Source organism: Sinohyriopsis cumingii, chromosome 3 (assembly GCF_028554795.1).
Source record: "Sinohyriopsis cumingii isolate HCF-2022 chromosome 3, ASM2855479v2, whole genome shotgun sequence".
Classification (NCBI taxonomy): Eukaryota; Metazoa; Mollusca; class Bivalvia; order Unionida; family Unionidae; genus Sinohyriopsis; species Sinohyriopsis cumingii.
Window position 1 is genome coordinate 92361499 of NC_142963.1, and position 18069 is coordinate 92379567.

Below are 18069 nucleotides of genomic sequence, written 5' to 3' on the forward strand. Positions count from 1 at the left end.
TTGCAATATTCATATCATTACATACTTATTTAAAATGTTGAGCTATATATTATATTTTGTTCGAGACTTATTATGATGATTCTTATGGATTCTTGCCTGACATATTTTTATTAACTTATTGTTTTTCATACTAATATCAACAAATTTTGATATGCATTTTTGCTGTTATTGAACTTTTTTGATACCTTCTTCTTTTTTACATTTTGTATTTTCTTATATATATACACTCTAGATTGATTATTTGGCATTAGCCTGCCTTAAGTGGTTATATGGCAGCGTTGTGCTTAGAGTAGTTAACTAATATTAACAGACCGAGAGTGGTTATTTGCCATTAGCCTGTCAGGAGTGGTTATTTGGCATGAGCTTTCCTAGAGTGGTTTTGGTTATTTGTCATTATATCTATGATTCACCACCTTCCACGCAACAAATTATTGATTTACATAATGTTGTGCCTGCAACATAAACATTACAAGCAAATATCGATACAACCTTCCTTCCGTACGCTTTCTTATTTAGCTCTGGAATATGTTTTTGGAATGCGATATCATGAACAAGGCACAGTATCAAAATTTAATGCATTTTTAGATCTTCTGGTCGTCGTCCTGAAGAGCTTATGGGATAGTTTATTGTCAGTCATCCATCCGTATGTGAAACTTGACACGCACATTCATTCCATTGACTAGCTGATCCTAAATGAAAATGATGATGTTCGGAAATCCAGTATGGCCGCCACAGCGGCCATCTTGAAAACATTGTTATCGCTACTCCTCATGCATGGATGATCATATCAATATGGGTTTTTACTAAAAGACATCATATGATGCCTGATTGGTTCTAAATTTTAAAAATTGGGTTGATATTAATTGTCCAATATAGCTGTTGTCCGTCCTTCTGTTAACACGTTTGTGATCGCTTCGCCTCTAAACTACTCGGAAGATACCTTGAAACTTTACACACACATATTTATCTCATGGTTTACTTTGGTCCTAAATTAAAATAGTGCTGCCCTGACAAGCAATATGGCCATCACAGCGGCCATCTTGAAAATCATGTTAGTGCTACTTATCTTGAATGGATGATGAATTCAACATAGGGTTTTCACAACAACAAAAAATTATGATGTCGAGTTTGTCCTAAATGAACAAGGTGGCGGTCATCTTGAAAATTCTGCCATCCCTCCTCCAGAAGTGATTGTCTTATCAACATGAATGAAAATGGTACTGATTTGACCTCACATTTTGCTGTCACAATGAAGGTATTGAAAATCGTGTTACTAATTCTCTCTGATGTATGGTCATATCAACATGCGGTGTCTGATTTGTCCTAAATGAAAATGTTGCCGATCTTATTACATTCAATATGGATACCGGATACCACAGTGGCTAATGTGAAGGTCCTAAGTTTATTAGAGATGGTTTCAACACTCAACACTTATAAAGAAGAAATGGTCTCATCTTGAATTCCTGGAAATTTTGTTCGGCTGTCGAGCGTCTCTTGTTTCTCATATATTCTGACGTTTTCTTTCCCGGTATTAGAGTTTCAAAGGCATGTGCATGACATTGTCAAAACCTTTTGTCATTTGTCGTTGGTATCCGACTACACTCTTCAGGCAAATTATATATTTTAGACAAGTGACCTAGTAATGATAGTTGATATCTCGAGTAACCTGCAACACTGTTGGAACTTACAAATTCCTCAGAGGGGTGGGGTGGAGTCAGTATGTTCCAGTCCTTGGGTCACATAATTATTCTAATTTTTGCACGCGCCAAACCTGGAAGCGTGCGGCGATATAAATCGATATTATTCCTCTGCAGTCTTATGTCTTTTTTCCACGATTAAAGGTATCAGAAAGTCGTATTGCACAGCGAGTAGTTTTCGCCGTAATTTTCATTTTGCTGTATTCGCAGTCGATCATTCTTCCACGAATATATCATTAAAGTTATATTATAAGGAAAAATTGATAGTAAAATAATATCTGGCAGACGCGAAAGTATCAGTCTTACATAGCATTTATTTTCCTCCAGGACAGGTACCGTGAACTGCGTTTATGACGAAATCTGATACTACAGAATATTGACTATTACCTAGTACATTCTTAATATTGTTTAATCGATTTTTACGAAATTCATATCAATATATGATCTCTGGAGTCAATTAAGCTTCGTTAAAACCGAAGTTGACAGAATATATAAATATTTCCTTGTCACTTGTATCTAGATCAATAGAGAAATTATCCTTCTCGCAACCTGAATAGATTTTCCTCCGTTGTTAGAATCGTCTTATTGTGTACAAGTTCCAATTTACCTTCATTTCCGATGCAAAAGAACCGTATTTAATCCGTGTAATTCCTTAGACTGGGTAAGCGAATGAAACAAACCCAAACTAATGATAGTGACAAAGGAATTTGGCTTTCATTATATACAACCGCAAGTGAAAGTTTCGAATCCTACACCGTATTATCCACCCCTCACGCGCTGCCCTTGCTCGGCAACTATGGAATCCGCCAATTTCATCGGTAATAGGTTCTCTGCACTGGATTTAAGTGATCTTAAAGAGGAAACTTACTAGGAAAATGGCGATTATTATCTGAAGCCAGTGTATCATTAATCAAAGAGAGGACCAGTATGTTATCAAAGGTCAACTTTGTTAAGGTTACTACCCGCTGCTTCTTTAACTTCATGTGGATGGGGTGTTTGTAAGCCTGCATAAGGAATAGGATTTACACTGTTGCAGCGATCTGTAATTGCAGTGTGTTAATTTATGTAACAGATAAATCTTAAATTTCAGAATTGAAAATGTTCAGTCATATTCGACAACTTGTATCAACGCATTTCGCGTCGGTCGGTTTGTTAGCTACAGCAGTATGAAAGGTTTCTGATTATACCTAGAATCCATCCCAGTTTAGATGCTATGTAGGAAAATTGTTTCTTGCCGGTATCTGACTCGCTCATTAGCATACGATTCCGAGCACTTCTAGATCAACCGATACGTTAAGTTTTTGACAAGTTATTATACGAACAGATTAACTAAGCTCATCCTACCTGGCTAATTACAGTTCGTGTGTGTCACCTGTTATTTCAGCCCAATTGACCGGTTTTTAAAGTCGACCATTAATTTTCAGGCCACACTGCACCATCATCACTAAGAAAACGCTTTAACTGTCTGACGATTTACTCCAGTTCTGGATATTATCCCTACGCGAACAAGCTCGGACAACGTGTATGTACGTTAAGAGTCTAACAAAACAATTTCAAACAATTAACAACTTTACCTTGTTGTGATGGCTTGCTAAAATCATTCTCAGACATGTCTTCCTTGTAAATTGAACTAAATAAAATTATTCCCATAAGAAAAAGAGAAGAAAAAAAATAACTGGCGCAGATTTGTCACAAATTATGGTTATTAAAATCTGTGTGTTTGAAATCCCACTCTTAAATTACAACCTTTGAAAAATCCACACGGAAATAAGAAATCCACATGGCTAAGAGGTGGGTTATTAACCGAAGTATTTAAATTAGCCTGTACGTTTTTTTTTATTAAAAAAACGTATAGGTTTTATAACCAGTGTCTTTGTTGATGCATAAACAATAATGACACGGAATCTGTTGGGAATTGGTTTCTGTCCGAACGCCGATTCCCTGCAGACACGGATTCTTTGTCCATGAGATTTTCTTGTATTCGCGTGTTCTTGGTGAAGGAACGGGTTTCTGTAGCTGGCATTATGGATTTCCTCTAAACTTTTGCAATGTTTTGACAAATTGCTAACACGATACTGAAAGTTAACAATACATATGTTTTATCTATAACTGATAGGTTCAGCTATATTTCATCTCTAAGTAAATTGTCAAAGATATTTAAGATCACAGAAGTATATGCAGCATTTGATGTGTAAACAAAATCCGAATTGCAACTGTAACGGGGGCAATTCTTTTCAAAACTTAAGTATGGCTTTCTCCAGTTTTTTATACCTCAATACGATTTTTGACATGATTGATGGGGTGGGGTGCTGTTGCACATTAGTGAAGTTAGTGAACAAACGGATGGGTGACACTTTCAAATAATTCCCATGCATTTCAGTTATTCTAGCCCAGGTTCGCTTCTATTAAAAGGGGTATACGGTGATATAATATTGATATTGGAGAAAGAGGAAGGACAGAAAGGTCTAAAAGTAGAACGACAGAGAAAACAAAAAGAAAGATGGCTCATTTCCTTAGAACGAAGTTATTGCCTACTGAAAATAAGAGGAAAAGAATAAATTCTAATTAAAATAATAAGGTTTATTGAAAGTAAATAGTTACATCAGCAGTTACAGTGAAGGGTCGGTTTTTGATGGATGGAGACAAACCGTAGGACGAACATTAAGAAAGTATAAAATAATTTGTTAAATGATGTAATTAATGGGACCTCGCTGAATTTCTTACCATCTTGGACACCAAACAGACGATTATATGATCTCGTTTAAGTAACTTTTTAGAGCAGCAAGTCTGATGAAACGCCAGATAATGGCGACATTACTAATCAGCATTAACAACCCGCAAACAGCGATTCCGCCCAAACCGAAGCTAGACCGGTCAAATAGCTTTTACCAAATGAAATGCATACAAACGCCGCAACCGGGCTGTCTGACGTGCGCAGAGAGTGGATGCTTGGGTTGACCGGTACAAATTGTCCGATGTATACAGATTTCAAGTAAACACTTTTTGTAGAAAAAGAAGGGTTGTTTTGGGGTGGGAGGTGGGGGTAAGTTTTGAATTTCAGTGTAAATGAACCAGATCGTATATTAAAGAAATACTTATGGGAAATTAATCAGAAAAATTCCATCCACTTTTGAATGTTTATTGTAATGAACCAGATCGTAAATTAGACATTTAATTTTGATCCACCATCACGCAGCAAATAACAGAAGGAGTCTATTATGCAAGAAAGATAGTTAAAAATAATCTATAGAAAGAATAATGCAAATTTTAGTTGCAATTTAAAATATCTAACAAAAGTGGGATGATTAAGCATGCATTATAGCTGAGACTGTTATGAACATTATACTGTCATTCGAGAGCATACTGATAAAAATCGAAAGTGTTGATACTGAAGTCAACCATTTACTAGCTACACTGGGCCCCGAGTGGCCGAGGGGTTTAAAGCGCTCACCGTTATGGATCACTGCCATCTCACCTCTGTTTGCGTGGGTTCGAGTCTCGGATTCGGTCAATGTGGATATGTGAGAAAGCTTGCCAGTAGCTACTTGTGGGTCGGTGGTTATTTCAGGGGTTTTCCCGGGTTCTTCCTCTATCATTTATACTGGCGGCCATGTATCTTGTGCTGAAAAATGGCGTTAAACCCTACAACAGCAACTAGCTACACTGTTGTATAATAGTCAAGGAAACTTTGAGTGGTATGACAACACACAGGTAAGATACTTATCAGGGACAGTAAACATAAAACACACTTACTCAACAAATGATAAAATAGTATGGACTTGAGAAAATTACTTAAAAGTTGGACAGAAAGCAAGTGTGCTCCAGAAATTCGTAGGATAATTTGCAGCCTTTTAAACTTAACACATTAACATGCATTAGTAAATAGCTAAAACGTGACATGTTTTTTAACAAGAAAAGGTTAATATAAAATTGTTCTGAAAGTTGGATTTGGCCCGAATATGTTTCACAACATTCCATTTGGCCACCGCGTTGGCATACGTGACAAGTGTCAAAAATTGATTTAAGGATCATACGTATATAGACAAAACTACATTTGTTTTGTTCCAAGTAGGCGGAAAGAATGAGTTTGATGCGTTGAAAAAACATATCAAGGCCGTCAGTCCGAGACCTATGTTCCTACGCCATATCAAAGGAGTTCTTTCTCCCTACTTGGAACAAAGCCCTAATGTGGTTTTATATTTATTGAATATCATCGTTTTAGTCACATTCTTTTTTATTGTTTGAATGTATACTCTTAAAAATATAAATCAGGCATTTTGCGTTTTATGAAAGATATTGTACAATGCTCTGAAAAATGCTCATGTGACGAATATAAACGGGACTAAGCCTAGATATCTCCTGTGCAGTTGTGTCATTGGTCTGTCTGCATTGCTGAGATGGCGATTAACTCTTTAGCTTTGAATTATTTTTTTTAAATGTCGTATAGGGCATATGAATGAATTTAAACTGCAGGGGATTTTCCTTACTTTTCTAATGGAAAATAGGTTTTGGACAAATAAGTGACCATTTCTCATACACCATACTTACTGAATACACACACTCTACTTCCAAGCCAATTTGAGGGCAGATTTCACAGAATGACAGGTCATAAATACATTCAGTTTTAAACAGAAAGCTAATTAATTAACAGTACATTCAAACTCTATTTTTATGTTTCAATTGCAAAAAAATAATTGATCAATTGAACTTAGTGATGATTTAAGTATATATTTTTAACAAACAAAGATTCAGTCTCTTTCTAAAACGCAGATCAGAATTTTTTAAAGAATCATTTGGATATTTTTAAAAAAATTATAAACAATACTGTTCTGTTTTCTGCTCTTTATTTTCTAAATGAACAGAAACAAAAATTTAAAAAGTAAATATACATACAAATCCTAGCATTTGGACCGGTAATGAAAAGTCTCAACAACAACATTGTAACAAGATGCAATACTTTTAAATTTGCATCATATTCAAAACAGCTCATGCGTTTTGTGATATGTGTACTATTATGTTGGAAATGTTTGTCAGTTTTATCCTCAGATTTACCAAGCAAACTTAATTCCTGAGTAATATAAACAGACAAAGGTTTCTCCACTGAAACTCACTCCCTAAAAATATATTTAAAAAGTTCCTCAGATCCAATGTTTTAGATGCTGAAGCTGAAATTATTTTGGGGGTTGGTGTGTTTTTTTGTATAGATGATTTACACTGTGGATTGTCTCTTTTCTGTGTTGTCAATTCTCCAGCTGGAAGAAACATCGAATAGGTACATGGTTTAAAAGTTGTTTTTTCCTTCGAAAATTATATGGTCGGTCTCTTATGACATGTATATTTGTTTATGTTGTTCGTCCTTCCAGTTCGAAGATGACCATGACGTCAGTAACTGATTTGGTTTCTGTGAGTGGTACAAGAGTGGCTGATCCGGCCAATTGGTGCTCTGTGGCACTCTGGATAGGAGATACCTCTTGGGTTGGCTTGAAAACTAAAGGATATGCTGAAATTATCCTGCATTCAAAGTCTGAAGCTCCAGAATTGATAAGACTACGAAAGGTGGAGCGATCCTGTGCATGATTTCCCAAGGCTCAGGGTCAGTGTTGAAGTGTTTCACAGTTGATTTGAGGGATTCTGTGCGGCGTTTCATATGACCACCATGCTTTCCCTCCTTCCGCTCGCCGTAGAAGATCTTATTTGGTAATCGTTATTCCGACATAGTGGTAACGTGGGCTGCCGATATCATCTGTTACGTCCATCAGCAGTGTGTGGATGCTTGGAGGACCTGCCCGTATGAACTCTTCGGTATTTAGGACCATGTCCTGCTATCTTATGCTCAACCGTTTCCTCAGGCAACCCATGTAAAAAAAAAAAAGACTCAACTTTTAGACATGTCATCTGTACACCATCCAGAATTAATCCTTTTAAATCCAAGTAATTTGAAATAACTCCAATCTAATTAATTTGAAATAGCTGCATAACAGCACAACATACAACTTCCAGTGTAACAGCCCAACTTCTACTGAGAATAACTCTCCAAAACAAAGATTATATCGTCTTCTAAAACGTAAACAGGGGGTCACGTGATCATGTTCTGGAAGCTCGTGGAAATTAGGTACTTGTTAAAGGTCACGCACACCCAGTGTGGCGCTGACAAAAACCAATAATTTTACCCTAAGAAATAAAATAAAAAATTAAATTGTTTACATCATAAACACGCAGTCCATTCATGACCTCGACAACAACCAATCATTTTAAAATAAAAATAGAATTTCTTTACGTGGTTGCTACGAATTTTGAATCAAGGTCAGGATCTAGATCAACACCTGGTGTTTATAAAAGGTCAAACTATTTTCTGAAAAATATCATCTCTAGTGAATACATTTACAGTACAATAGCATGTAATAAAAAAAATAAAACTGACAAACAATTAAATTGAAATATATATATATATATATATATATATATATATATATATATATATATATATATATATATATATATATATATATATATATATATATATATTAAATCAGATATAATTAAATCAAATATACATAACAGTATGGCCAGTGACGTCGCTAGGGGGGTGCGGACCGCACCGGGTGACACCATCTCAGAGGGATGACACCAAAATGAAAAACTGCAGATTTTACAGAGCACACACTGCTCGGTCTAGTCGGATTTCATAAGCGGATAACCGATCATAGTTAAATACATGGCTAGCAGGGACAGCAGTGGCGTCGCTAGGGGGATGCGGGGGGTGCGGACTGCACCGGGTGACACCATCAGAGGGGGTGACACCAAAATGACATTACTAAGGATTCTGTATGGTCTGTTACGGAAGGAGGACCATGGGGGTGACACCAACCCGAGTGACGTCACTGAGTATGGCTTTCCTGGAACGTCCCATCTCTTCTAGCTCGGTCATCACTGTCCTTCTCCAGGTTATCTTTGGCCGTCCACATGTACGCTTACCAGCTGTTGTTCATCTGAGGGCTACTTTGGGTATCTGTTATTGGGACATCCTCATTACATGACCGAACCAATTGATCCCGTGCATCTTGATCGCCAGGAAAATGTTGTTACATCCCATCTTTTGATATATATTCACATTAGAGATATTGTTTGACCAATAGATGATTTTATGAAGGCAACTATTGTGAAATGAGTTTATGTTGCTTATGGCTGTCTTCATTACTCTCCAAGACTCCAAGCCGTAAAACAGTAACAACTTTACGATACTATGGTAAAGTCTGATCTTTGTCTTGAGGCTATATTATTTTGATTTCCAAATAGGGCAGTGTCTGCTGAAAGCACTTCTGGCTTTGTTTAATATAGCCTTGATGTCCTCTTTGGCAACGTTGTCGTTGCCAGGACAACCATCTTTAAAATTCTTTTTAGTTTATGTTGTATGAATGTGGTGTTTTCACCACAAGACTTCTCATGATGTATAGAGTTGTTCTTTCTTAAAAATGCTGCCAGTCTGACATCCAATATGACAGTCATTTGGAAACTCTTATCACAGCCCTCAAAAAGTCATATTGACTCTGGGTTTTCACCAGAATTCTTATTATGTCCAGTTGGTTTTAAGTGAAAATGTTTCCGATTTGACATCCAATGTGGCCCTAGGATGACCATCTTGAAAAACTTGTTATCGCTACTCCTTCTCAATGGTAGGTCATCACTTGAAAATGCTACGCTGCTCCTCTCGTAATGGATGGCTACATCAATATGGGATTCTACCATTAGACCGTCTAGAGGTTAGAGCGTCCGCATCAGATGCGGGAGGTCCCAGGGGAGTCCTATCAAAAACTTATTAAAATGGTTCCTCACTAGGCGCTCAACATTAAGAGCTTAGTGTTAGGACTGGTCGGCCTGGTGCCAGAATAATGTGACTGGGCGGGACATCATGCTACATGTCCCAGTGCTAGACATCGCTATAAACTGCCACACTGCAGACATCGTAGCGATATGACTGACAAATTGTTAAAGCTACGTTAAAAATCTAAAACACACACACACACACACCGGTTACGATACATAACTGTTCCTAATCGAAAATGGTTCCAGTTGTGTATCCAATATAGCTTGCTAATATGGTTGTCGCTACTCCATTTGAATGGGTGATCATTATGAAAGGGTGTTATCACCAAGTCTTAAATGAAAATAGTGCCAGTCATACATTCTATATGACACCCATGCCATCTATCTTAACAATCATGTTGTCTCTACTCCACCTGAATATGATGAGGAATTTTCTTCAAAATACTTTTGATGATGTCTTCTTTGTCCCAAATGGAAATGATGCCCAGCTGGCATCCAGTATGCTAATTTTTAAATTGTGTTATTGCTGACGAATATCGTAGATGGTTTCAACACTTGATAGTTAAAAGGAAGAAACGGTCTTGAATTCCTGGCAATCATTTTTGCACAAGAAAGGGTTAGTCCCTTCGAGAATCTCTTGTTGCATGTACATATGTATGTATGTATGTATGTATGTATGTATGTATGTATGTATGTATGTATGTATGTATGTATGTATGTATTTGTGTATGTATGTAGGTATGTATGTATCTATGTATGTATGTATGTACATGTAGATAGATACGAATATAAGCATTCTGAGATTTAGATCCAATGTTAATCTATTTTACCCCCATCTCTTTCTTCAGGGATGAACAGGACGAGTCCCGGGTACGGTCTGTCCAAGCACGATGTCAAGAAGGAACGATCACGTGGCTACAGCCGTATGGTGCCCTACGATTAGAGCTAAAACCTTTACATTCTGGTGATTTCCAGATGTGTTTTGTGATAGATAGTGGAAGGATGAGATTGATAGTCTCAAAGGAGTCTTTAACATATACAAAGTCATCAGATCAGGATTATCCATCTGCTAGATTTGAATTTGAAACGTTAGTTATTGCACATGGAAAGACAAAAGAAACTTGCTTGACGTCAGCAGCTAGCATAGTGTTGTATATAGAAGCAGAAAGGACGTTTAATATAAGTGTTTTCGAAAGGATTTTAATTCACTATGATATGGAGTTACTGTCAAGGCGAATGATGTTGGATCCGTTGGAAGGTAAGCTATATCCAACTGTCTTTCTATCGGTATCTTGTCTTTCTCCCTGGACCCCAAGTGGCCAAGTGATCTAAGGTGCTTGCCTTTACAGATCACTCACACATCTCACCTAAATCCACTTGAATTAGAGTCTCTGGTATGTGAGAAAGCTTGGCAGTATCTTCCTGTGGATTCGTGATTCTTCTAAGGTTCTTTCAAACTTTCTCCACCATATATACTGGCTCCCATGTATAGTCTATAATGTGCTGAAAAATGACGTAAATGTTACAAAATCCCAAACAGAAAGTCTTTCTCCATCTTTGAACATAACTTTCATCATGTCTATATTTAGGCAGGTTATTATTTCTAATGATGCGAGATATTACTTGTGTAATTTAGTTCCACCTATGTAATTCGTATGTACCTTTATGTGCTACACCCGTATACAAACAGAGTAGATTGGACTTGGAGATCTCAGAGCCTGAGATTGAGATTTCACCCTCGGCCAGTTAAAAGTGGCTTTCAGAAGTAAAGTCCTTTGTGATTGACAGTCACTAGTCTCAAACAAAGATTCAAGCTCTGGCATTCCATAAAACTTTACTCGACTCTAAATCTTACTTTGATATTCTGATCAGTCAAAAATCAGCATCTATGATAGAGAGGCCAGAAATTGTACTCCAGACCACTATCCATGTTGTTGAAACACTTTTAGCACAAAACTTGAACTAAAGCTACAAAATCTTTAATCTTGAAATAAGCTCGAAAACAGCTAGACTCCTTAAACATTTTGAGGGCTTCCTAACTTATGTCAAGATACAGACATGTTAGATTTCAGTCATACATATGTTTTAGTGTCATCTCTTATTTTGAAATTTCGGGTTTGAACCTCCATTTCTTGTTCAGAAAGTTTAAAATACAAAGAGCCAGAGTTTCCTTTCCATAAAATAATATCTACACTGCTTACTGTTGTTATGATTACAAGCGAAATCGTGTGGGTGGGTTGGATGTAATTCATGCAGCTCCTCCTCACCGTTGTGAAACAACTATGTTTTTCAGAAGTTGCAATCTTCAGGTAAGATATTGGCATCTGGGATTCATTTTACAGAGTAAAATACAGTACCCCCTCATTATAACTCTGTTCATTTGATGATGCCACCTTATAATGAGACCATCTAACAATTAAGACATGGTAATTGTACATTTTCTACCACCTAATGAAGTTTGATGATGCCACCTTATAGTGAGACCATCTAATAATTAAGACATGGTAATTGGTTCCTTCATCATAGTCGCTTTATTAACAGAAACCGTGTTATAATAAACGACCTTATAATGAGGGAGTGCTGTTGTTATCTTTTACTGTGAAACATGTAGATTATCTTGCAAGCTATTCCACGGTTTCTAAGGTGATATAGGAAAACGTGATCATTTTAGCAAAACTGCATTGTATTTCCGATTCACTTAACATCTACCAGAGCAGTAAGACAGTTTCGCTTGAGAAATTACATTTTTAAAAAGAACTTAAAGTTGTGTTAGTACACCGTGTTCAAAGTTTGAAAATGCTCCAGACCTTTAAATACGATCAGGTTATTGAAATTTATGCATTCATCGTGCATGATAAATTACCATACCATCCCCTGGGTGTTGCCGATGGCATCTAAATACATGGGTACCAATTTGTGAGATCATACAGCAAACGTCTTTGAATGTAATAACGTGGATAAACATGTCCATATTTTGTCTATTCACTAAGACCTACGATTCGTTCTTTCATCTACAGTCATAACATATCGGCATTTATCTCCAATCCATATAAACAAGATGGTGTTTCAGTGCAGTAATATTTTAATAATAACTTTCGTAGCTCCAATATGGCAACTTATGTATTATTTTTTTTAAATATGTTTTTCCATTAACGGAAAAGCCAGAAATTCTGCAGGTGAAATGGGGACAACCAAGAAAGACAAGTATATTAGGACCATTCATACATCATGCACAGTTTGATGTAAGTTCTTGTGGTGCAGTTGTATGTTATGATAATCTCGTTTTGCAACAGATGTATTTGGTCTATTTAATTTAGATCCTGCAGTATAATAAACGAACTGTAAGCCTATATATTGTTCTTAGCGAGTCGTACTTAGCATGGATTTGATCCCAATCTTATTGGGACTAACAAAGAATATTTTCATCGATATTCCTATATTAGGAGTTGCATTAATACTAACAATATTAACCCGAACATGACGGTTTGTATTTCATAACTTAATTAAAAAACGCTGATATTGGTTTTAAGAAAAACTTTATTTTTTGAGCTTTTTCTTTCGTTTTCCATTTGATTGGAGATGTTTTTTATAGAGTTACTTCAGTTATAAATGTTTTTCAAATTTGGTATGAGCAATGCTAGGTATTACATACAACCAGAAAGAGAAGCACAAATGTTCTTTGTTTCGAAACATATTTGTGTTATAATAAAAAGATTTTCATTATAACCCAAACATACTTTTCAAAGTAATAAAGACATTTTCGATATTTTGTTAAACATAATTTTGAAATAAAATTGATATAATCTTTGTTTCAAATAGATAATTTTTCGTTCATTTTTGTCTTTAAGTTATTTTATAAACAAAACAACACTTTTCCATGCAACGAAAACCTTTTCAGTATATCTGAAAGTATTTTTTTTAAAAGAAAATAATTTCGTCTTTTTTAAGTTTCTTCCTGATTTAAAAAAGAACGTGTCTAAATAACTTACATATTTTTGGTTTCGTTGGCTGTGATACATAGCAGTGTTTATCAGGGTCTTCTGTTGTTTGTTTTTTCTTCTTCTTCTTCTTCTGCTAATACATACATTACTTCGTCTAATTCGACTGTTATGGAAACAACCATTTAACATGGTGGGAAGGACTTTTTGTTAAATGTTTTAATATGACACGTTTAACAAAAGGTTGCACGATATACCTCAGTAAGTATGTGCAAAACACATTTTAAAAAGTGCTGATATTGCTCATTGTAAACACGAGGAGTTTTTAGTCAGTGGAATAAAGAGGTTGCTCACACAAGCATAAATATAAACATTCGTATGTAAGACAACACACTTCTCAAAGGAATCTCAGTCCATTAAAAACCCAGGTGATTTAAATTTGTCAAAGTTAGGAGGATATATACTGTATCAGCCACACATTTTGCTTGTCTTTTAAAGATGTATGTTATGTAATTGAGCTGTCTGACCTCACCATTCCTTGAATAGTTCAGGCTATTGTAGGATTAGTGCACCTGATGTGAATCGTGCATTTTACATTTTTTATCCATTTGCATAGAGTGGCAACTACTTGCAGAAGTATGTATTGCCTCTAAAACGAAGGAAAACAAAAACAAACCAAAAAATACAATTTTAATATAATTGAGAAAAATATGTGCTTAAAAAAATACAGGTTTTACTCAGGTTTTCCTAAAAATACAATTTTTAAAATGCATTTATTGTAGGTATATCGGGGCCCCGAGTGGCCGAAAGCGCTCTCCGTTACGGATCACTGTCATCTCACCTCACCTTTGCGTGGTTTCGAGTCTCGGATTCAGCCAATGTGGGTATGTGAGAAAGCTTGCCAGTAGCCTCTCGTGTGTCGGTGGTTCTTTCCGGTGTTTTCGCGGGTTCTTTCTCCAGCATTAATACTGGCCGCCATGTATAGCCTATCGTGTGCTGAAAAATGGCGTTAAACCCTACAACAACAACAACCTTCTGAGTATGTATAGTGCGAGAAATCTCTTCCCTTCCCTAAAAATGGGTTTTTCCAGGAACCAGTCGAGAAAAGTGAGCAAGCTGGTTGTTTACACGGATGTATATCTAATTTGTATTGTGTACCTTACTTTTGTTATGATCGTGACTCAGGGTGTGGAGTTTTGCCTATCTGATTTTTGTCATGATTTTAATTGGTGAACAAGATGTTTACTTAAATTTAAGTTCATGGTTTTAACTTGCTTAAGAGTCGGTGGAATTTTCCATGTATTTTCCAGAAAGTTCTAATGCATCGCAGATCAAGTGCAGTTTGTATTTAAGGGGACTTTGTAAACAAGTTTTGATTCCTGGTTCATATCAGACTTTGGAAATCTATGATCAGAATTTGCAACTGTGTTCAGATATTATTCACTGTAATTACCATGAGCTATTTGACTTTTTGAATTAAAACACTACCTTGCGATTACTGCGAGCTCTTTCAAAGACATTCTGGATTTTATCATTATGTTACTTCAAGACATTCACGAGTTTTGGATTTCTTGGGAACATTCTATACATTTGGACTTGTGATAGGACATTGGGATTTAATTCACAATGTTGTAAGTGTTTTTTAACTTTTACTAATCTTGTTGGTTTTGCTTCTTTCTGATACATAGTTTTTAAGACATAGTCGTGATAACACTAAAATAGTTTTGTTTATTTTACATTCTTGAAGCTTTTAAGTTTTGAAATCGTTTTAAATCATCCTGTGGAACCTTTCATTATGCACAGGTGACATAATACGTTTTTAATGAGCACAGTTTCGATTTCATCTGCCTTAACAAATAACTGGATTATCAATCAGCATAGTAACACACGCACATACACACGATTATTTTAGTTTTATGTGTATGTAGCAAACACGACTGGTCAGTTATCAATATTAATCCTTCTGAGTCAGTTGTGTTTGCTTAGGAAAGAACAACATTGTTGTCTATATGCATGAAAGATTATTCATTGGTCTGTCCCAAGCACGCTCACGATCCCCACTCCTATCTGTTCGCTGATGTGTCAGATTGCAGTTGGAGTGCTCAATTAGAGCCAGTGTGCTTAATTTTGCATACTTCTTAGATTCGGACCGAATCGTCCGTCCACTTCAGCACCCTAGAAATGAAAGCAGTGTTGCTAGCATTGCAAGGGTTCATCGATAGAATAAGGAGCTGATGTGGTATGACCTCCTCAGACAACACGTCTGTTTATATCATATTTATGATGTCACGGAGGCACATACACCCCTTCTCTTGCATAGAGGTCTGGAACTTCTTCATTTGGGCAGCCTCAGAGAATTTCACCTTTGTGGGCAACCTTTCCAGAACAGACCAAACCATTCTCACAGAATGGTCTCTTCACCACTGAATAACAGAGTTCCTGTTCTCCCTCTGGGGAAGACTCCTTGTGGACGTGCTTGCGACCAGGCTGAACAACAAACTGCCATTTTACGTGTCTTCTGTTCTGGATCAGAGAGCATGGACAGTAGATGCATTCAGCTTCCAGTGGGATCGATTATTCGCTTATTCCTTCCCACCTTTCCGACTGCTACCACAAGTTCTGCAGAAGGTCAGAACTTCCATTGCTCAGATCATCTTCATTACCACTCTGGCCTCAGCGAACATGATTCGGTGATCTCCTAGACCTGTTGATCAATCGACCCAAGTCTCTACCCTACATGAGTGATATCCTGTCATGACACCGGTTATCCCTTCTCCACAACACCCCACACATATTCCACCTTCAGTCCTGGCTCGTCTCAAGCGATCTCTCCGCCAGAACAATTTTCGGGCCGAGTTGTCATTCAGGCCAGGAGAGCTTCTACATCCAAGGTCTATGATGCGAGGTGGAGAATCTTCTGTAATTTGTGCAGTAGGAAACACGCTGATCTTTTCTGCCTCTCTGTAACTTTATTGCTGATTTATCCATTGTTCCTTCTTAAGACCAAAAGGTGTTCATTATCCACTATTAAGGGCTATCGAGCTGCCATCACCTTGCCGATTTTATTAAGTATTTTGAGCTCCAGGACCCTGTCTCCAGCTCTCATATGCCCAGATTGAATCTTGTGTTTTATGATTATTAACCAAGCCCCGTGTGAACCATTGAGGGAAACTTCCTTTCGAAACTTCATACTCAAGCTGTGTTCCTAATTACTCTATCTTCTGCAAGATGAAGAAGTGAGTTTCATGTCTTGTCTATTGACACTGGCTGTTTCTGGTTTCAGCGGGTTGCATCATCGCTTTAGGGTTGTTGAGCACAGCAACAGCAGGTTGCATCTTTTTCTTAGGGAGGTATAGCATTGCGAAAGTGGGTTATGCCCTTCCATTATGGAGGTCCCTTCCATTATGGAGGTTTATCATTGTAACAATGGGTTGCTCCGTTCCATTGGGAGGTAGAGCACTGCAACTCATCACATGCTTTTGTTTCTATCTAGAACCTATTGTTACGGCACAAAATATGGATCAGAGAGAGAGAGACATCGACCTTCTGTAGATGGAATTCTCCCTTCAAGGTGATTAGAACTCAATTTCTGTTTTTGATCCGTTTAACGAGAGCATCAGACTACCCACCTAACTGACAAAATCAGCTACGTAATAGGTGCAGGATAAGTAATTGCTGCTATTAAAATGTTGTTTTTCTGTGTGGGGTGGGGTGTAAAACTAGTTTTAATTATGCAACACTTACTTGTCACTATTACGAATTTATTCTTCCCACTTTGCTTTGATGTCTTGCGTAATCGTTGTCTGTGAAAAGGTAACAGGTAATATCTACCTTCTGTGCATGTTCATGTGACAGAGTTGTGTGCAAATGGTCATTCTGACTTTTCTCCACTCTTTGGGAGGATGTTTCCACATCAGACGGAGAGTGAGTTTTCGGCACGAAAATATGTTAATTACGCAATACAAGTAAGTATGGCATAATTAAGGTTAGTTTACCCCCCCCCCCATAACTACCATTTGAATCTGCAGATGCGCCACTAGTCTCAGATGTGCTAGTGTGCCAACAGACTTCATATATCAGAATATGATCCTAAAATGTCCTTTTATGAATTCACCATATTCTTAAAATAGTGATTTAGTCCATGAAGTTAATGAGCATTTTGTAATTCCAGTGTTTGTGTGTGATTTGGAATTTTAACGTAGTTTTCACAATATTTCAGTCATATCGCTATGATATCTGCAGTGTGGCAGTTTACAGTGATGTCTATACTGGGGCATCATGCCGCAGACAAGTAGCATGATGTCCCATCCAGTCACATTATCCTGATACCAAGCCGACCAGTCCTAACAATAATCTCTTTATGCTGAGCGTCTAACGAGGCATCTGTTAGTACCATTTTTATAGTTCTTTGGTATGACTCAAACATGGTTCGAATCCGCAATCTTCCGCATCCGAGGCGAACGCTTTAGCCACTAGGCCACCGGAGCGGTCTGTAATTCCAGTGATTAATTTTAATAAATCCTCTCAAATAAAAACTGAACACAACAATAGGACCAATTCCACTTAATATGTTATGGTAGGAATAAGTAATCCTGAAGTAAACACCTTTA

The 18069-nt window shown here is 37.0% G+C and overlaps 1 protein-coding gene across 1 annotated transcript in view; it reads left to right on the forward strand.

The window, feature by feature from the left end:
- Window positions 1-18069, forward strand: part of LOC149803283 (meteorin-like protein) — a 32749-nt gene that overhangs the window by 5325 nt on the left and 9355 nt on the right. The window contains exon 2 of the mRNA XM_089952967.1: window positions 10370-10779. Coding sequence (XP_089809093.1) covers window positions 10370-10779 — 410 coding nt within the window. The remainder of the gene's footprint in view (window positions 1-10369; window positions 10780-18069) is intronic.